We start from the raw sequence: 22,228 nt of genomic DNA, 5'->3' as shown, positions 1-22,228 counted from the left end.
ACCGATTTGTATAGTGAGGCAGTAAAACATGTTGTGGGGCTAGTTGGTTCATAGCTTTCACAAGATGAAGCGCCCACAGAGACAGCGCACAGGCATGCAGGACAATGTCTTTGTCCTGCATTTTGTCCTGTCTTTGTTCTTTCTTAGTGTGCTGTTGCTGTTGTTGCTTCATCTTTTAAAAGCTTAGCGAGGCCTTCAGCCAGAGCTACATGTGGCACTCACCCATTGAATATCAAACTGCTTATGCTTTCTTAAACTGCTTTAAATTTTCTTTTTTGCCATTTAAAGTTGCAGTTTGGAATAGATAACATGGCTCATTGCAACAATAGCCTTGCGATGACTTTTTGCGCAAAGTGCCTAAACCATGTTCATTGTTAACTTTACTGTACGTTCTTGCAAATTTTCTTTTTGTAAGATAATTACACTGTGCATTAACCACGTTAATTGTCAACTTCATTGTTCTGTGAATTTTCTATCACACTGTGTTGCATGAAAAAGAGACGCCCAATGATGTTGAATGTTACTTCATTGTTCTGTTTAACGTTGTTCTATACTGCACCTGCTCCTGCAATGTGCCGGTAGATTGGGATAGCAGTATATATAAAATTTGAAAGATATTGCATAGTTCCTATGTATGCATTTTCTGTATTGCTCTGCTTACTCCTTTTTCAAATAAAGAAATTCGCACAATGCTTGTTACTGCAATTCATTCACATACATTGTGGACATGCTTACATCGGCTAAATGCACTGGTGTACTAACAACAGACCTGGTTTTGAAGGGTTTAGTTGGCCGCCTATGTGGCCGAACACTGTAAGTAATGTTTATGTGAGCCCCCTGCACAAACTTGGGTTCATACCAGGAGTAATGTGAACACAAGGTTTTTGAAAGATTAACAATAGTAGAAGTACTAGGGGCAGCTCTGTCGGCATGTCTTCCCTATCACTGCTTCGCAATGAAGGCGGCTAATTATCTAGCACATGATACCACACCTATTGCAAAAAATGTTCTGGTTGTTCTGGTTTGTTTTTCCATGTTTTCATTGCATTCTCTATACCAGGTGCCTTCTTTTAATGTGAAAAGACTTTTCAAATATTGTTTGTGGCAGATAGCCCAATTATACTCATTGTACTGCACTATTCAATGGGTGTACATTACTTGCATGAAAAACCCAAATTTGAAAACATACAAGCACTATTTGATGTGAATGAATATCAACATCAGGACATACACTACTAATGGAGTAAGCTTTAGTGAGCCTATTTCAGTGAGCTTATTTCAGTGTCAATGACAAGACAAGCAAGAGACACTTAGTACAATCTATCGCTTCTTCGTGGTTGCATGTTGTGTGCCAATCGCACTATTTTGAAACTTTCGAAAGTAGCCTGTGCACTGCGGCGGTTTTAGAAACTCAATCACCAGTGAAACAACATGCTTCTCAGCCTGTCACTCTAGATTAAATTGAAGGCTCAGTTTGCTACTGGCAGAGAGCTGCACTCTCTACCAGCAGCAGGTCTTGAAAGCTGTGCATGCGAGCAGTATTATAGCCCAAGGGCTTGGCCACACTAGTGTGTAACCTTTTGGAATTGCCAGTTGAGAAAGCATGGCAATGCTCTCATATCGCACGCTCGGGTACCTGCATTTCTTTTTAATCCCCTGTACACATTAACAGACATTTGTTCGCTTGGAGCCATTTCACTGCTAGTTAATTCAGACGAGCCTGGTAGCTTCATTTAGGTGTGACCGAAGTGAGACAACCGTGCTGAATGAGTGTGCCAAAAGTGACTCTAGCATAATATCAAAACTGTAGCCATTTAGGAGGGCCCTGTGCCTAGCACACTCATACACTCAGGGGTAAGAAGCAGGTGAAATGCCGCTCACTGCTCCCATTTACTGCCCGCCAGTGCAAATTTCTAATTCTAACGCAAACCCTTTTTGAATAAAAAGTGTGTTCAAATTTGCATGCGCATTACAATCGTAACTAACAATACTCAATATCAAAAATGAAACTGATTCTTACTAAAAAGAAAGCTCAATGCAAGGTAGCTAGCTAGACGGCCAACAAACGGACATCATTTTTATTTTGCTTTGGCTTGTGGTCACCATTTGCAGTTTGCGGTACATGTCGAATTTCTAATGCAATATATGGGACTGAAGATGACTTTCTGTGGACGGTAGAAAGTGAAAAGGAGGTGTCATCAGACTCTGATAGCAACTAGCCACTAAGATTCATCTGTGTGTGTGTCTGTGCGCCTTTGTATATGTTCCATAAAATTGTTTCAACATGGTACGCGGGCTTAGGTTTCATTACTTGATGTGCGCGGTAGAATCAGCACCAAGTTAATATTTTTTACATTTGCGCGGTAAGAAAACTGCGCGTTACAATCGGGGGCACGGTAGAATCATGCAAATATGGTAGTTTTCCTTTCCCCCCCCCCATTACCTCGTGCGTTCCTTTATCGCATGGGTAAAAGAAAGTAACGAAGTTGAAGTTGAGAAAATAGCACTTTTCTAGTGTGCTGTCGACGAGAGTAGGGTAGAAAGTCTGGCTTTGGGGAAGTGCCATCACTTTTTATTAAATTCCGAGGTTTTACGTGCCAAACCCACAATACGATTATGAAGTACGTCTTAGTGGGGGACTCCAGATTAATTCTGACCGCCTGGGGTTCTTTAACATCCACCCAATGCACGGTACACAGGCGGTTTTGCATGTTGCCCCCCATCAAAATGCGGCTGCTGTGGTATAGATTCAATCTCAAACCCTCAGGCTTAGCAGTGAAACCAAGGTCAATTCACATGGTCAAGTAGGCGATGCTGAAATGCAGTTCCAAACCAATGAGCAGTGACATCAGCTATGGTCGTACAATTGAAGCGCGACTACATCTTTCGGGAAAAAACAACAGTTGATGAAAATTATGCATTCAATACGTCACCAGTGGAAACATTTTGTAAAGAGTACAGACAATGCCAGTAGCAGAGGAAAATGTGAAGCCACAGGTTGTTTGCTTCCATCCACGAATAATTACGAGTACAAAACTGTGCAGGCTTCCTGAAGTTTGCTTATGGCGATGCGGGCAGTGATACGTCATGATTGTATTACCATATTTAAGACTAATGTTGGCCAAACTCTCTTATGCGTAGCCATAAAAAGTAATGACAATACATATTATATTAACCTTATAAGATTTGATTAGTGACTTCATTTCTTTTAAAGTGCCTTTTCACTAAATAAAATGTTTAGCTATGTCTTCAGTGCCAAAAACTACAGGTGGCATGCTTGTTGTGCTAGTGAAGATGAAAGTCTTGTTATGAATTATTTCAATGTTGTGTCATCTTATGTTGACACTGAAATAACAGATGCGTGTTGGTACTAAGGACCCATGCATGTGGTACTTTCTTTTCTGTGCTACTATCACATCAGAATAAGTGCTCAGTTGATATACGGGGTTTCCCACATAACTTGAGCCAAGAATTTAAAAAGGAAAGGCACATCGGAAGTGAATTGAACCGAATGCATATTATTCGCAATAGCTTATAGTAACTCAGACAATTTTGTTTTCCCCATAACTCACTAATTAGTTCAGTTTTCTTACCCAACTTTTAAATTATTGGCTAAGGACCCCAAGTATGATACGCAGATTTGTAGAGCACCTTCAGAAACCACCAATCAAATTGTCTCCTTTACGTCTCGCGTAGCCCTTTTTTCCGAGTTGCAAAGAAAGCCCATGAGATATGAAAAAAGCCACGTGACGGAGCACTCGCACAGTGGTATCGTGCTGCTCTCAAGCGCGCGTTTGGTGAACAAGGGCGGCTCCCTTCGGATGACGAAGAAAATGCATGCTGCTGGCCGAGTGCTGCCAATGAGATAAAGAACACCCTGCCGCTTCCTCGTCGCCAGTCACGATGCAGTCAAGAGTGAGTTATGGGGAAAACAAAAAATTGTCTCAGGTACTATAGGCTATTGCGAATAGTATGCGTTTGGCTCAATTTGCTTGCAACGCACCTTTCATTTTTAAATTCTTGGCTCAAATTATGTGGGATACCCTGTATCACACTGCTCATGTGTGTCACTTCTTTTCATGTCTGTGTTTTTGGTGCCCTTTCCATGCATGACAAGAAGGGTAACCGAGGAAATCCAGTTTTTGTAAGTAAAAATCATGTAAAGTCAATGGACAACGAAAGCAGGGAAAGCAGTGTTTAATTGAAATTTAGAAATCATAAAGCAACAACAACAAAGAAAAAATGAGTAGGTGTCAGTTAGGCGTGTTGGTAAACATTTATAATAGAAAAAGCACTACTAAAACAGAGACTTAGCAAGAACAAAGGACAAAGCACTATTAAAAATTGGAAAAATTGTACTTACGAAAGGTGTTCTTATATACAGAATGAATGTATGTCACCGCGAAGCCACTATCGTTGAAAACAAGAATTCAATGTGAGAGATCAAGACCAAACATGAGTGCCTTCAATCAAAACCAAGACACGTCGTTAAATGTCTTTAAATCTAAGACACAAACGCCCCCGTCATTTTTTATCCAAAAAAGCAACCTCGGAGCTCGAAGGCAGAATTGACGGCTGGCTGACACAGCCATCCCCACCCTTCTTAATGTCATAGGCTTCAATGATCTCTCTTAAGGCTCGCTTTGCATGCGTATCAATGATAATCGTGTCACTGAATTTCGGTTTGCATGTGCGTTCGCTGGAGTGCATTGCTAAATACAAGTACGGTGTTCCTTTCAAAGAAATTTGATGTTCGCAAAGGCAAATGTTCAGGCATCGGCCCGTCTAGCTTACGTATTCCTTTCCACACCTGAGAGGAATACTGTATACACCTTTTTTGCACGGAACAAATTTTTTCCCATGATTGATGCCGCACCCATCCTTGGTTCCACTTTTTTCTTTTGTGATCAACTTTTGCACTGCTGGGCATATCTTTCCCAATTTGTTTTGGGTTGAGAACACTACACATACACTATACCTGGATGCTACTTTACTCGAGTGATGTGAAGTGTTATGCAGGTGTGGAACAACCGCTATCTTTTTTACCCTACACTCGACCTCACCACCCTCGCCCCGTGTTTTTCTCTTTGCCATTTTTATTTCTCGGCGGTTCTTTTTGCAAGCCGACCAGGTGCACTCATCTGGAAAACCAACTCTTCTTAAGCAGTCTATCTGGGTGGAAATGCTTTGTTCTAACAAATGCTCGAAGGATTCTGTCAGGGTCGATTTTATGTAGGACGTCGCTATGCAGTTCTTTACTAACTTGGAATGCGCCTATTTATAGCTGAACAAAGGTTCTGCTGATCTAGGGTGGTAGATCCAGCAAGTGTGAATTGGCTGGAACTTAATTTGCAGATTTAAAAACTTAATTTGATCTGACTGATAATTTGATTTTTGTTAGGTAGATCAGAGGTACCCTCAACGTCGAATGCTTTTCCCCTAAAGGTCTTCAATACATTCCCAAGAATGTTGCTACCAGGACTATCTTTCACCAAAATGAGGTAACAATCCACAAATCTGAACTTTAGATCCATGCCATCCAATTACGTTTCACTAGCTCTATCCACCTTGCTTAGAAATATATTCCAAAGGACCAGGGCAACACGAGACCCGATACATATTCCGTCGTTATGGACATATGCCCCTTCTTCCCACCCTACCATTGTGGACCTGAGATACAGTGCCAGCAACTCCAAAAATCCTTCAACAGACACCCCACTGGCATTATGAAAGGCAACTTCATCATTGTTGTCTATGACGCACTCTTTTACACTTTGTAGTAAGGGATCATGAGGAATTGAATAGTAAAGGTCAGTGACATCAATCCTGAAAGCATCACAAACTCCTACACTATCGGTTCTGAGATAGTTTACGACTTTCATAGAATTGGGAACTATAAACAGATCAAAAAAGGTTAAGTGATTCCAAATGCTTCTGCAGAAAACCAGAGACCAAGCGAGGTCATGACCCCATTTCTTAGACAATAGTTCGGAACAGCATCTCTGGCTTGTGAAGCTTTACGATAAAGAACGTCTGCAACACAAGGCCCTTCTCATTCTTCACTTTGGAAGATAAATGGCACAAGTTTAAATCAGCCAATAATATAACAGCCCATCGTTTTACAATGGCAACCTTCTCCTCAACCTCCTGAAAATTCTTCTCAATAGGAGTTTTTTCTTTTTCTATAAACACTGTTTCTGGCAAAATCACAGAAAAAACCCTCCTTATCCAAAACTGCAATACGAGAGTCGCTATTTGCCAGAAGCGTAATCCCGGGCCCAAGTTTCTTGGCTACTAATGGCTTCGTGGTAACGTAAAGTAATTCTGTGTATAAGAACACCTTTCCTAAATAAATTTTTTCCATTTGCTAGTAGCCCTCTGTCCTGTGTTCTTGCTAACTCTCCGTTTGAGTAGCACTTTTTCCATAAAAAAAATGAGTGGATGAAAAAAAAACGAAGAAAAGACTTGCCACAGGCGAATCAGAATGCACGTCTTTGCATTACCCGTGTAATGCTCTCGCCATTTTCCAATACACTTTCTTGCGTATTTATGCATGTGTACAAGGATCTAGCCCTAGGAGTGTTAGCCAATGCTACCACTCACAGCCATGGCAGCAAATGTCGAACAATCTTTGCCGCCACTTCCTCGCGAGCAAGCACTAGGCCCTGGGAGTCAGTGGTATTATGGGGAGCAGGGTAACGCACACACACAGCAGTTGTCTCCTTTTCTAGGGCGGCCGTAGGGGTGCATGACTGTTAGCACAGCTGAGTGCGTACGCAGCCTGTGAGCCCCATTTCACAGGTAATCTGCTGTATGTGCAATGAGTGGGCATGCCAAGATGGTGTGGCATTATGTGCGCTGTCTTCCCGCGTGCTTACTACTGGAGGTTGCATAATCTCAAGTTTCAGAGATGCGTTGGAGCGAGAGGCCAACAAAGCATTCACTCCCCGCTGCCGGCACTTTTCACGGTACTGTCACCTATTGCGGGTGACACTGACAGGCACGGGGGCATAGCGGATGCGAAAGCATGGCTAGCTTCACTTGGTACCATTGATGTCAACATATTGTCCACACAGCACGAGACCGTACCTTTTGTCGCCAACTCATAAATTCAACAAAGCAAAAGTTTTTCTCATTCAAATATGCATTTTCCAATTGCCTTATAATTCAGAAAACTTGTGCGGCCCCTTCCATGTAAAATATACCTACAGTTGAACCCACTTATAACAATATTCAAGTGCCACGAAAATTCCATTGTAACCGATAATTGTTATAACGGGGTTGCATGAAAAAAATCTAAATAAGGGGATGACAGAGCTGTTGTGAGAAAACTATAATAGTGGGGACACCAGTGTCCCTCCCCACCATCTTCCTCCATTCGACTGCTGATTGTGTTGACTCGTTTAACTATTTAATTCTGCTTCCTGTGCACTCCGATCGCATGTAACAAGACACAGCTGCAGTGCTATAACTGTAAATTGGAAACATGGCCTGCAAGTGACCTGCGAGTTTCGCCAAGGAGGCGCTTTGCTGGTCTCAGTATGGGCCTTTTAAAAAATTAAAGAAGGTTGCTGCGGCAGCCTCTCGGCTTGATAAGTCCAGGAGAAACGCTGGGGCAAGATTGCCACAAGCATCTTGCCACGTACTTCTCACTGGCTTGCACGAGAAAATCTCATGTCCGTCAGCCTTGCCTGCTTTACGCGGAGCTTGCCGACACCCTTCTCCAAGGCATCCGGGTATGCCACGTAGTGCAGCAGAAGGTCTCTCCCAAAAACGAAGCCTTGAAGGGACTGAATCATCTGCAAGGCCTCCCGCAAGGACAACATTGAGGCAGCCTGCCTCTACCGCGTTGTTGCTGCCGTTGTCGCCGCCACTGTCGCCGTCGCTATCCGATGCAAGCACTTTCACAACGATCGCCTTGTCGGTTAGAAGCACTTCGTTTCCAAATCTGTAGCAGTGAACTTTCTTTTCACCGGCAACATCATGTACTACCGATGATTAGAGGGTGAGTCAGCCATCTTCAGTTTCGGTGGTGAGTCAAACAAATCTGAAAGACAGCGTGGCCAGGAATGACTTCGACGCACCCAACAACGACAAGCACAAGCGACCTAATCCATTGGTAGAACTGCGCAGAATGTGGGACCAGCCAGCTATCTGGGAGCAGCACCATAGAATAAAGAACCAGTGCTGTCAGTGCCGTTGGCGCAGTCCTTCATGTTTCGGAGAGTAGCACAGTGTAGAGCTATGGGCGCCGTCCATTCGTGTTCAAAGGGGTGTAAGGGCGATGTGAGAGAGGTGCACGAGGCTGGCAAGGCGGAGAAGGCTGGAGCGCACGGCGGCCGTCCCAATTGTGCAGCGAATCTAATTTCTCCTTTTATTTTTTATTTTCAAGGATTTCGCTATTCCATTACCTTTTGGCACAGACACCCAGCAGCCAGACTTCATTGTTATAACCGATAATGCCGCATGGGGGCAGTGTAGTAAGCAGGTTATTTCACCATAGAAAGCATGCAAAACTTGACGGTGCAGGAACTTCCATTGTTATATCCGATATATTGTTAAAAACGGTATTGTTATAGGTGGGTTCGACTGTATCGGCAACTGTCAATGCAACGAAATTTCAAGATAACAAAGCAAATTGCCAATTTTACCGACTTGTTATATTGAGGTTTAACGGTTATAACATTCCAAGACTGACAGCGAAAGAGCCTTGTTTTATTCTCCTTCTTAAACTGCCTTTCCCAGTATAAGCAGTTCTTCATCTTCTTTGGATCACTACACTCTCCTTGGCTTTGTTTTGTCCCTCCACTCGATATAAGAGATCACATCGCTGATAGATTCTATTTACATGACACTACCTTCTGTGATGTAGCCAATGGTCTTGAGTATTCCATCTTTTGTAGCCGTTCTCATCACTTTAAATGGTCCCACAAGTCTTGTGTTAGGGCTGCCATAGCCCTCCGTATTAAAATCAGATTGCCTAAAGTAATAGTCGGAATGTTGTTATGGAGCTTGTCAAATGCTCGCTTAAGTGCTTCCCTATGCTTTGTTTGTTTCTCTAGTTTCCTTTGTGTCCTCAAAGTGAAGCTTTGATACCCAGTATGTCGTCTGCAGGCAGGTATGCTGGGTCACCGAAGGTTTCATATTGAGGACTGCATCTCAAAGCACTTGTATGAGATCTGATGTAATGCGACACTGCTGCTTGCTGACGACACTTCCACCCTCCTGGGAATCATGGTATTAGATTCGTCAGACGATCTGGCCGCTGCCACCATTTGAAGGAGTTGACGGTCGTAGAGAGGAACTCTGTGAACAGGATTTATTTACATCATTTACATCTGCGACAAGACATACATCGACAGTCTAGCGCGACTCCCAAATGGGGCCCGCAAGACTAACATACAGCAAACAGCTTACGAGCACACAGCTCACGAGTGCATTTCGAGCATGACAACGAGCACGCAGCTCACTACGACGAGCACGCTCTAGCAGCCGGCAATTGCTGCTTAGAAGCACTCCACTTGACGTCATTGAAGATGAACCGCCCTTTTTAGAGGAGGCGGGCTCACATACACGTGTTGCACAGGTTTCAGTGGTCCGGAGCCGACGTCAGAGGGGCTTCGAAGAACTCCGAGCCGTCCCTGTTGACGCGGCTGGATAGCACATTGTCTGGTTTCTTGAAAAGCTCATTGGGAGGTTCCGCCAATTACCTCCCCTCGAGAACTCCCCTGAGCTGACCCCGCACCACATGGCTGCTGGTTATCCGCAGTTCTCTGAAGTGCGCCCCGTCCGGTTGGATTGGAACACGTGCGGCGGGCTGAAATAGCTGCAGGCCGATCTTAACAGCTCCTCCATGGCCCGGAAAATCTCGCCTGGCCAGTGCTGTTAACCGCTGGGCAGGAAGAGAATGGTTGGCGAGCAAGACGATGGCTTTGCTCTCTGCAACCCCTGCGCACTTGGAATGCCTTCAACCATCTCACAACAACTGGCAGAGAAGAGTCGACCCGGCAACACAATACCACTCAGCGTGCAAACGCCCGGAATCAGGTGTTAACCCACCAGGCCTCCTATCAAAATTTCAGTGCAAGTCACTCAACTGGGAATCCCCAAATTTTGCCCCAAAATTTGTGCTTGGTTAAAACACGTTGGCGGGCTAGTTGGTTAGAATCCATGGTAGAGTGCATAAGCGCGACAGATACAGAAACAGATACACAGACACAGCGCTTCACTTGCAACTATAGATTTTATTTTCGCACGCATCGATAAATATATACCGTGCGAGCGGAAACAAACGTAACAGCAAGTGCTGCTATTTGATGCTATTTGATTTTTAACACCTAGTGCTACTATTTGACGACTGTGTTGCCACTGCCAATTCTAAATCAACACAAAGCTGAGGTGCATTTCAATGCAGAGAGAGTGAGGGATAGAGAGAGAGAAACACGCCTGCAATTCATTATAAATTTCCCTTTTTTAAATGAGCAGCTAAGTTGCACTTGTTTCGAGTTAAAAAAATTAAATTCTAGGGTTTCACGTGCCAAAACCACAATTCGATTACGAGGCACACCGTAGTGGGGACTACAGATTAATTTTGACCCATGCCCAGAATGCATGCATCGCTCCCAGTGGCCTGGATTTGATCCCGCGATCTCGTGCTTGGCAGCGCAACGACATAGCCGCTAAGCCACAGTGGTGGGTGGTAGTCAGCCACTAGAAGCTGTGCAAGAGTGCATATGTCTAGACCAATTAATTAAAGGGGATTCAGATCACGAGAAGGAAGGAAAGGAATGAGAAGGAATTAAAATGGATCGGTGTGCATATGGCAGAAGCTTCCAAGTCATGACTGAGAGCTTGCCATTATCCAGAACAGTAAAGTGTACAATCACTGCATTGTACAAAATATGCAAGTCCTTGCATTGGGGGCAGAAACTTGTGACAGAGGAGCTTGAGAAGCCAAGGATTACGCAACAAGTGATGGAATAGGAAATGATAGGAATAATGTTAAAACATGGGGAGACAGTGATGTTGATTAAAGGAACACTAAGGACCAAGGAAAATATTAAGTTGAGCTAGATTGAAACATTAAGCTTGTGTAATTACAAATTCATCATGCATAGCGAGAATAGAACTTTCATAAGTGAAAAAATGATGCAAATAAAAAATCACTGGCGCCACCTGTCGTGGAGTATGGCACCTCTCTTCTGTGACGCATGGTGTGACATCAGGACACCGGGAGGCTGGCGCCACCCACAAGCCGGGAGATGGAGCCGAGGCGGGCAGTTCGAGGAATGCCGCTGAGTTGAGTGACGAGTGCTTGATTCGCAGATAGCGGTAAAGGTGGTGACACGGAGATTGCGTCATAGCCTCAGTTTTGGCACGGGCAATTGAAAATGAGGAGTGGCAGCAGGACATTCGGTGGCAGTTTCCTACGCAACCAAGTCGTACATTGGCACCCAGAAAATGATGAGGCTGTGCATGCACAGTGCTGATGGTCAATCACAGGGAAATCCTGATAATTTAAAATCCCTTAAACGGACCCTACATGATTTTCATGATGTTGTACAAACACAATGAGTCGTTAGGGAAGGTGCTTCCGATCATTAAGAGACACATTTAAGCGCTCTGCATGAAGCGTCCAATTTATAAAGTTTTAAAGATCTGCACCACTACCAATCACAGTGGCGCCGCTCCCCTGAATTTCCAGGTGCCCTGTTATAATCTACATAGTGCGATTGAGGTCAGCTGGGCGAGCTATCCGATTGGCTACCCAGGTTGTGTCATCGATAATTTTTTCAACCTTACGCTGAACAAATCTTCACATTGTTGGAATGTTGGTTAATTTGTTTGTATAAAAAAAGTAAGGGTGTGCAAATACTCGATTTTGAATCAAATACAAATATTTAAATAATTTGATTTGTGACTCAAATAACTAATATACAATATCCCGAATATTTGATTTTTTTAATATTGCCACATTTGCTGATTGACTCGGCCGTGTTCAATGCTCTGATGCGCCCAGCGTTCCCACGGCACACGATCTCTATCGGTACAAGGTTCATCAAGGTGAATGATACCGATTGAAACGATTAACACGACATGTCACCGGGTGGCTGCACCGTGCAGGCCACTCATGTTTACGCTAGAGTCACTTCATCACAGTGGTAGTAGTGTGGAGGGGCTTTAATTTATGCCTCTGCCCATCCGTCAAAACGCTCGCAATGCAGGCTGTTCGCATAGCTCTCGCTGGGGATCGATGGCCAGGTGGCTAGCAGAGACATTGGGGAAGCTTCGTGCACTGGCTCCCGAGATGCCGGAAGTAGATGACATCACGTCACATCACGACGCAAAGCCAGTGAAGGCAAAGCTTAGTGCTGATTGCTCGGCAGATGAGTTGAGAAAAAGTGTGGCTAGGGAGAAGGGTAACTTGTAATCATTCACAGCTCTTTTAATATGAGACACTTCATTCAAATTGTGGTGCAGATGTTTTACTGTAGCTCTACCCTACGTGTCTCCAAACTTTGTACAGACAGTTTCAGGGACGCTTCAAGTTACAACTGATGGATATATTGTCGCAGCCTAGTAGAAGACGGGAAAGCCGGCGTAGAGGACGTATGGAAGCACTTTATCAGAGCAGTCAACGCGACGTCGTTGTCGTCTCTGTTTTTTCACTCGCGCGCTACTTCAGCGTCGTTCCCATTGCCTGGCACATACCCGCGGTGACCATATAGGATGTGACATTTGCCCCCCCTTTGAAAAAAGAGGCATCGTCCCGATGCACCAACGTCCGAAGGCTGTGCACAGATGGTGCAAAGTTGAGGTCATGAGGAAATGTATGGCTTCATACGAAGCACATGCACAACCTCGGGCAGATGCCGCCGGCGTTTGGAGCAGTTAGGGCTGTCGGGGACAACTTCATAATTAACATCGCTGATACGGCGCAGAACTGTGTACGGGCCGAAGTATCTTCGCAGGAGCTTTTCAGACAGCCCCCGCCGACGAATCGGAGTCCAGACCCACACTTGGTCACCGACGTTGTACGTGACAGGTCTGTGTCGAAGATTGTAGTGTCGGGCATCGTATTCCTGTTGTTCTTTGATTCGCAAACGCGCAAGCTGCCTGGCTTCCTCGGCGCGTTGCGTAAACTCCTCGGCACCAGTCTCGTCGTCACCGCACTCGTGCGGCAGCATTGCGTCCAACATGGTTGTCACTTCACGTCCGTAAACGAGGTTGAAAGGCGTCACGCGTGTTGTCTCTTGGCGAGCCGTGTTATATGCAAATGTAACCTATGGTAAAATCTCGTCCCAGTTCTTGTGGTCGACGTCGATGTACATACTCATCATGTCTGCCAGAGTCTTATTCATACGTTCTGTCAGCCCATTGGTTTGGGGATGGTAAGCCGTGGTCTTTCGGTGAGTGGTACCACTTAGTCGCAACACGGTATCCAGAAGCGCAGCCGTGAACGCAGATCCTCTGTCTGTTATGACCACTGCGGGAGCGCCATGCCTTAGGACGACGGCTTCGACAAAAAATCGTGCTGCTTCGGCTGCTGTTCCACGTTGGATAGCACCTGTTTCGGCGTATCGCGTAAGATAATCCGTGACGACGATTATCCATCTATTTCCGGCAGTAGACAGCGGGAACGGACCTAAAAGGTCCATGCCAATTTGTTCGAACGGCGCTTGCGGTGTCTGAACAGGATGCAGCAGTCCAGCTGGCTTGCCATGTAGGGGTTTGCGGCGCTGGCAATCCAGGCATGTCTGTGTGTAACGTTTCACAATGGACGCAAGTCTCGGCCAATAGTACTTTAGCCTAATTCTTGCTAATGTCCGAGTGTAGCCCAAGTGACCAGCGGTCGGCTCGTTGTGACAGGTGTGTAGGACTTCGTCGCGAAGACATGTGGGAATGACGAGTAGGTAGCTGCTGCCACTAGGTGAAAAGTTCTTTTTATACAGAACGTCGTGGCGTAAGCAGAATGAAGGCAGCCCTCTGGCGAATAACTTCGGCACGCTGCCTGTTCTTCCCTCTAAGTAATCAAAAAGAGGGACCAGTTCTGCGTCCTCGCGTTGGTGGTGTGAAACGGCGACAGTATCTAGCACGCCTAGAAAAGCCGTGTCATCATCGTCGTGCACTGCAGTCTGAACAGGAGACCAAGAAAGGCAGTCGGCGTCGGTGTGTCGTTTCCCTGATTTGTAGATAACCGTGAAGTCGAACTCTTGGAGACGAAGACTCCAGCGCGCTAGCCGACCAGCTGGATCTTTTAAATTAGTCAGCCAGCAAAGTGCATGATGATCACTGACAACGGTGAAACACCGACCATACAAATATGGCCGAAATTTCAGGACGGCCCATACCAGTGCGAGACATTCTTTTTCTGTCGTGGAATAGTTTGCCTCCGTTCTTGATAGCGTCCTGCTGGCGTAAGCAATCACTCTTTCGGCGCCGTCCTGCCGCTGTACAAGCACTGCGCTGAGGCTGAGATTACTAGCGTCGGTATGAAGAATCGTAGGAGCGTCGTCATCAAAGTGTGCGAGCACGGGAGGCGTCTGCAGCCGTTGCCGTAGGTCGTGAAATGCCCGTTGCTGCTCTTCACCCCATACGAAGGGGACATCTTCTCTGGTTAGATGCATTAATGGCCATGCGATGCGGGAAAAGTCCGCAATAAAGCGTCGGTAGTAGGCGCAAAGGCCCAGAAAACGTCGCACGGCCTTTTTATCTGATGGCGTTGGGAAATTAGCAACGGCAGAGATTTTATCAGGGTCAGGTCGGACACCTTCACGACTGACAACGTGACCGAGAAATTGAAGTTCTTCAAAGCCAAAATGGCACTTTTCAGGTTTCATGGTTAGACCAGCTGAGCGTATTGCTTCAAAGACCGTCTTTAGTCTCCGTAAGTGTTCCTCGAATGTGGCGGAGAAAACAATCACGTCGTCGAGGTACACCAAACAGGTTTGCCATTTGAGGCCTGAGAGTACCGTGTCCATTAGTCGCTGAAACGTTGCTGGCGCCGAACACAAACCGAAGGGGAGCACCTGAAATTCATAAAGTCCGTCGGGCATCACAAAAGCGGTCTTCTCACGGTCTCTCTCATCAACTTCTATTTGCCAGTAGCCGCTTTTCAAGTCCATCGACGAAAAGTAACGTGCGTTTCGTAGCCTGTCCAGTGAATCGTCGATACGTGGCAGCGGATAAACGTCTTTCTTTGTGATCTGGTTGAGTTTTCGATAGTCGACGCAGAAGCGCAGGCTACCGTCCTTCTTTTTCACCAACACGACAGGCGATGCCCAAGGACTCTTAGATGGCCGAATAACCCCGTCCTCAAGCATCGTCTTCACTTGCGTTTGTATCGCCTCGCGCTCTTTCGGTGCCACACGATAAGGATTCTGCCGAATTGGTCTGGCGTCGGCTTCGGTGACAATACGGTGCTTAGTGAGCGGCGTCTGGCTGACTCGTGACGTAGATGAAAAGCAGCTCTTAAACTCATCGATGAGCTCAAGAAGGCTATTACGTTCGACGGGTGACAAGGTGCGACTGATATCAACCACAGGGGCAGGCATGGCCACGGTGGCCGTCACGTGCTCCACTGAGAGGCAGTCTTGTATTGCGGTAAATTCGTCGAAGTAAGCAACAGCCATGCCTCTAACAACGTGTCGACGTTCCCTGGTAAAATTCGTCAGCAGGAGTTCAGCACGTCCGTCGTGTACGTTAATTACGGCCCTGGCGATGGAAACGCCTTGACTCAGTACCAGTGCGTCGATGTGTTCAGCGACACCGGTCCCGGTGTTCAAGTTGTCGCAGATAACAGGTACGAGGGCACAGCTTCGCGGCGGAAGCGTGACGTCGTCTTTGGCGATACGTAAGCGGGGTCGCTGGTGCTCCGAGGGTTGACGTCGTCTGAGCTCGTAGAAAATGTGACGACGAGGTCACGGACATTAATCACTGCACCGTACTCTCTCAAGAAATCCATACCCAAGATAAGTTCCTTGCAGCACTCAAAGAGAATGACGAGGGTGGCGACGAAGGTTTCACCGGCGATTACTATCCTGGCTGTGCATTTTCCGATCGGCGTCATCAACTGGCCGCCGGCAGTTCTGATGTTGGGCCCGGTCCACGGCGTCTTCACTTTTCTCAATCTGTCGGCCAGCTTTTGACTTATTATCGAAAAATGCGAACCAGTATCGACGAGAGCGGCCACTTGGTGGCCGTCAATGAAAACGACAAGATCGGCGCTGACGGCATCGGTTACAGGGGGTGCGGTTGGAGACGTCGGAGTTTTAGAGTCGTCGGTCGTCGGTGATGGGGGCTCTTGGAAAGCTAGACGGTTTGCAACCTCACCCCCGGAGGTCGCTGCTTCTAGTTTCCCCGGCGTGGGCTAGGGGACCTGCCCCTAGAGGCGTCAGAAAAATCGCGACGGGTCGGTGGGGTATAACGAGCCGGAGAAGGGGAACGTGATCGAGGCGTCGCTGAACCTTCTGGCCGAAAGTTCGTAGAATTTTCGTCGCAGGTACGTGCAGCATCAAACACAGGGTAATTGCAGTTGGGAAACCTTGGATACCCGGCTGCGCGGTAGTGGCACGCGCGATAAACATGTCCAGCTTCGCCACAATGAAAGCACAGCGGCTGGCGGTCAGCGGTGCGCCACAAATCGGTCTTTCGAAGCGGGTAGCCCACAGGGGATTCGCCGTAAGACCGAGGTGCAGCGATCGGCTGGCGGCGATACGGCATAGCTGGCGGCGGCTGTGACTGGCGAAAATATGGCGTCGGGGGTGGCGGCGCTGGCTGCGTCGTAGTGGTCGACGGTGTCAGCAGCATCGAAGTCGCGGGAGGTGGACGACAGACAGCTTCCGCGTAGGTTAGCCGTCGCGGCCCTGCCTGCCGGTCGGGGGACGAAAAGGCCTGTCGAACTTCCTCCCGAACGATATCAGCGACAGAAGCTACCGCTGGTGCCATAGGAGAAATCCCGAGCTGCCAGATCTCCTCTCTCACAATCTCCCGGATGACTTCACGCAGAGACGTGCCGTAGCTCTCGGGTAGAACTGAAGCATTCACCGGCGAGTTCGCGCGACCATATTGGCGGTACCGTTGCTTTAGTGCCCGTTCTATAGCGGTAGCCTCCTTGGTGAATTCGACCACTGTCGTCGGTGGGTTCCTCACGAGTCCGGCGAACAGTTCCTCCTTCACTCCGCGCAAGAGATAGCGTAACTTCTTTTCTTCAGTCATCTCAGGGTCTGCTCTGCGGAAAAGGCGGGTCATATCTTCTGCATACATGGCTACGCTCTCGTTTGGTTTTTGAATACGGGATTCGAGTAGGCGCTGCGCAGTGTCTCTTCTGTCGGTACTAGTGAACGTGTCCAGCAGCTGGGTGCGGAAGGTATCCCATGTGGTCAAACTTCTCTCCCGGTTCACAAACCACGTCCGCGCACTGTCTTGAAGTGCGAAATAGACATTAGACAGCTTTTGCTGGGAGCCCCAGTCATTATAACTGGCGACACGCTCAAATTGGTCAAGCCAATCTTGGACATCTTCAAAAGCGTCGCCATGGAAACTTTCTGGTATCTTAGGATTCTGCAGCGTCACCTGCGATGGAGTTGCAGTAGCCATGGCGGAAGTAGGTAGACGCGTTCCAGCTGGGTCCTGCAAAGGGTTGAACTCGGGCGTCAGGCCTAGCAGGCGGCGACTGTACCGGTGAACAGGAGTTTCGACGAACGAAGGTGATTCCGTTTTCGAGGTATGGCTCCGCGAAGGGGTGCCGAGCATCAGGCAATCCTACCCAGCACCTCCACCAGTGTCGCAGCCTAGTAGAAGACGGGAAAGCCGGCGTAGAGGACGTATGGAAGCACTTTATCAGAGCAGTCAACGCGACGTCGTTGTCGTCTGTTTTTTCACTCGCGCACTACTTCAGCGTCGTTCCCATCGCCTGGCACATACCCGCGGTGACCATATAGGATGTGACAATATTAAACTGCTCTGTTGGTCCAGGCAATGTCATCTGTATTTGAATAGGAAAAAACTGTGAATTCGAACTCCAAAATCTGCTGAACGGAAATATAAAAAAAAATTTCTCACTCCCATAGACTGCCTTTCAGACGTACGGAAGCCAAAAGCAAAGGTTCAATTTGTCACTAGCTGTCGCAATGTTGCGCACCGATAATTCGAAGAGAAAAAGCACGTGTGAAGCCGAGAGTGAAAAGAAGCATGAAGGGCACACCCTCCTTTCTCATCTAGCTTAAAAGGAGCACAAGGAAAAAAATAAAGTTCAAGTTTTGCACAAAAGCCCAAGCATTGATAATAATAGCAAAGTATTTAGACAACTAAAGTTCATAGTTTTATTGGCCATATAAAGTGCATTATACATTTGCTTACGAATTAAATGAACAAGCATGGTGCCACTTGCGCACAGGCAAACATGAACGGATTTCACTTGATGGCCGCGAACATTCGCTGTCCCAATTCTAGCATGATGAAGAGTGCCAACCTCAGAGAGTAAACGTTTTGGGCTGCCTCTAGCTGCAACGCATGTCCGACACTTAAGGAAGACAGCACATGTGAAGCGACTAGAATTATAACTCGCTGCAGATTACCTCCAAGATATGACATGTGGCAAGCGTATGCACTCAGCTGCATGGACAGCTATGTGCAACAGCCACAGCTGGGGTAGAGCAGGAAATCCAGTAAAATGTCATTTGGGCCTCATCATCATCATCATCATCATCATCATCAGCCTGGTTACGCCCACTGCAGAGCAAAGGCCTCTCCCATACTTCTCCAACTGCCCCGGTCATGTACTAATTGTGGCCATGTTGACCCTCCAAACTTCCTAATCTCATCCGCCCACCTAACTTTCTGTCGCCCCCTGCTACGCTTGCCTTCCCTCGAAATCCAGTCCGTAACCCTTAATGACCATCGGTTATCTTCCCTCCTCATTACATGTCCTGCCCACGCCCATTTCTTTTTCTTGATTTCAACTAAGATGTTATTAACGCGCATTTGTTCCCTCACCCAATCTGCTCTTTTCTTATCCCTTAACGTTACACCTATCATTCTTCTTTCCATAGCTCGTTGCGTCGTCCTCAATTTAAGTAGAACCCTTTTCGTAGGCCTCCAGGTTTCTGCCCCGTACGTGAGTACTGGTAAGACACAGCTGTTATATACTTTTCTCTTGAGGGATAATGGCAACCTGCTGTTCATGATCTGCAAATGCCTGCCAAACGCACCCCAGCCCATTCTTATTCTTCTGATTATTTCACTCTCATGATCCGGATCAGCAGTCACTACCTGTTCTAAGTAGATATAAAGTTTGTAAACAGGGATAAGGTGCCTCAGAAAGGCTGGCCAACGTTTCGATAGGAGGACCTATCTTCGTCAAAGGCGGCCTCGTCATCCTCGGCGTGTTAGTTTTAAAGGGTTAGTGCAGTGACGTCACGTGCGGGTGTTGTCGCTGGCGGCTGGTTTTAAAGAGATTACCAGAGGAAACAAGCGCTGTTGTCCGACGTCTGTGAGCTTCATTCCCAAGACGAGGGGACAAGCGCGTGAGAGTGGGCACGCGGGGAGAAAAGAAAAGAAATAGAAGCAGAAAAAAAGGAAAAAAAAAGGGGGGGGTGGGGGAAGCCAGGGCGGCACCAAGACAGACACAAAAAAAGGGGGGGAGTGAGAGTGAAAGAAAAAAAGAAAAAAAAATGAAATTTTTAAGAAATACGGGGGCTTGGGAGCGTGTTGGGGATGTGAAAGGTTAGGAGGTATTCCGGGGGAGTCGTTGGCGGCACGTTTTTGAGGCATTAGAACGGCCGGTCAAGCGGTCAGTGCGCGAGTAACACAAAAGACAAAAAAAAAAGCATGAGTTGAAAGTGACTTGAGTAGCATAGCAATAATACGTCGAGTAATTTTGAAATAGTTAAGATGGCGACGAGGAGTCTGCGGTGCAATGTATGGGGTGACTGAAAGGCAGCGGCATGGTCTTTCAAGGGGCACTGCCCCAGTCGCTCAACGTAGGTGTCGTTACGGCGGCATCCAGAAATGGCGATACTCTGGGTTGAGGCACCGAAAAAGGCATATTGACTTCGGAATCTGTTGATGAGGGGGTTTAAAAAAATAGAATAAAAAAAAAAATAAATAAAAGGGGAGGGGAGGGAAGGGAGAGGGGGGCCGAAACCGGAATAACAAACAGGAGGGTGACGCGCGCAGAAGCGGGCGGGGGCAAGTGTACATGGAAGAAGGGGGTCGTACAGTTGGTATAGACGTAAAAACCTGAAAGAGTACATTAAATTAGGTTGTGGCCAGGAAAAATTTTTTCGAAAATTCCCCCCCCCCCCCTTTTTTGTCTGTCTTGGAGCCGCCCTGGCTTCCCCCCCCCCTTTTTTTCCCTTTCTTTCTGCTTCTATTTCTTTTCTTTTCTCCCCGCGTGCCCACTCTCACGCGCTTGTCCCCTCGTCTTGGGAATGAAGCTCACAGACGTCGGACAACAGCGCTTGTTTCCTCTGGTAATCTCTCTCTTTAAAACCAGCCGCCAGCGACAACACCCGCACGTGACGTCACTGCACTAACCCTTTAAAACTAACACGCCGAGGATGACGAGGCCGCCTTTGACGAAGATAGGTCCTCCTATCAAAATGTTGGCCAGCCTTTCTGAGGCACCTTATCCCTGTTTACAAACTTTATACCACAGTGCGCTATTCCATCTGTCAGCCCCTTTCTTGTTTTTGGAGTATTAAGTAGATGTATTCCCTTACCACTTTCAGTGCCTCACTACCTATCGTAAACTGCTGTTCTCTTCCGAGACTGTTAAACATTACTTTAGTTTCTGCAAATTAATTTTTAGACCCACCCTTTGGCTTTGCCTCTCCAGGTCAGTGAGCATGCATTGCAGCTGGTACCCTGAGTTACTAAGCAAGGCAATATCATCAGCGAATCGCAAGTTACTAACGTATTCTTCATTAACTCTTATCCCCAATTCTTCCCAATCCAGGTCTCTGAATACAGTCGAACCCGGCTATATCGAACTCGCCAAAAAACGTCTATCAGTTCGATATAGAGCATAATTCGATATAAGCCTGCTAAATAATTGGATGTCATAAAAGCACATACCATTTATAAAATCACTTTATTAATGACACTAGCTTAGTTTCGCACAAAATAGTCCTGCATTTTCTTCTGCTTGGGCAATTTCGCTGCGTGCGAGGCACGCACTTTTCCACTTTGTTTAAGGAGTCTGAGCAGCTCAGGCCGCAACATTCCGCATTCGCGCAGAAGCACCGGACTAGTGCGAGCGCACCAATCACTTCGGAGGACGTGGGCCAAAGACGGTCGTTGCTTTCCTCGTTGTGCCCATTTTCACTTGCGCTCGGCACGATGTCGGCAATGTAGTCTTCGTTTCCGGGCTCACCCGTGGTCGCGACACCATCATTTGCGCTTACAAACTCGTCCACCGTTGATTCATCAACAGCTTCCGGAAATTCTGACAGCTCGCTCCAAACTTCGGCAACAACGTCAACGGCTTCGTCGCATTAATCAGAATTTACAGTCATCACCGAGCACGCGGAAGTCGGTACGGCTGAAGCTATTTTGGATGAACCACTCGTACACGGCCGTGCGTACGCGTCGGGCGCCACGGGCACCAGGTCGCGAGTTAGGCCGCTTTAGCCCTAATTTCCCCCTTCAAGATCGTGCCGAGAGTGCACCTCGGAATCTTGTACGTTGCGGGGACATCCGACTTGTCACCGCGTTCGACCCGATTTATGATTTCGAGCTTCACGACGAAAGGCAAATTCTGCCGATTCATCACGGCTACACTGCGGGAGAAGGCGCACACAATGAATCGGATAAGCAGAGCGCACCGTGGCAGAGTGACAACTCGCACTTACGCCACCTTGCACGACGAGGGCACAAGAGCCTCTGATTGGCTGTCTGAGCAAGCGCTGCGGCGGGCGGGCCAGGATCATTTTTTGTAGGGGGGTGTCGGCGGCTCAGAGGTAGCGCGATCACGTAGGGAGAGCGGTTGGATGGAGCCGCGCCGCCGGGTTTTCCCGGCACCGCGAGGGAAAGCCAACTTCCGGGGGCACTTTCCGCCGCTTGACGTTCGATATATCGGGAGTCGCTACTAGTTTTGCTCGATGTAAGCGTAATTCTTGCTATATATACTCATTGTAACTATACCGTGCCCAGAAATTGTTCGATATATGGAATAATTCGATGTAAACGGGTTCGATATAGTCGGGTTCGACTGTACCTCCTGTAA

The 22,228-nt window shown here is 47.2% G+C and overlaps 1 protein-coding gene across 2 annotated transcripts in view; it reads right to left on the bottom strand.

Annotated features, from left to right (window-relative positions):
* Positions 1-22,228, bottom strand: part of LOC126529943 (GATA zinc finger domain-containing protein 1) — a 45,299-nt gene that overhangs the window by 6,779 nt on the left and 16,292 nt on the right. The window contains exon 4 of one of the 2 annotated variants that reach the window (XM_055070122.2): positions 10,713-11,426. The exons of the other annotated variant lie outside the window; for it this stretch is intronic. Within the exon in view, the coding sequence (XP_054926097.1) occupies positions 11,083-11,426 (344 nt within the window). The 3' untranslated portion in view covers positions 10,713-11,082. Of the gene's footprint in view, positions 1-10,712; positions 11,427-22,228 lie in introns of those variants that run through there. 2 annotated transcript variants of the gene reach the window in all.

The sequence above is a fragment of the Dermacentor andersoni genome, chromosome 5 (genome assembly GCF_023375885.2).
Source record: "Dermacentor andersoni chromosome 5, qqDerAnde1_hic_scaffold, whole genome shotgun sequence".
Lineage (NCBI taxonomy): Eukaryota > Metazoa > Arthropoda > Arachnida > Ixodida > Ixodidae > Dermacentor > Dermacentor andersoni.
This window is presented reverse-complemented; position numbering and strand designations above follow the sequence as displayed.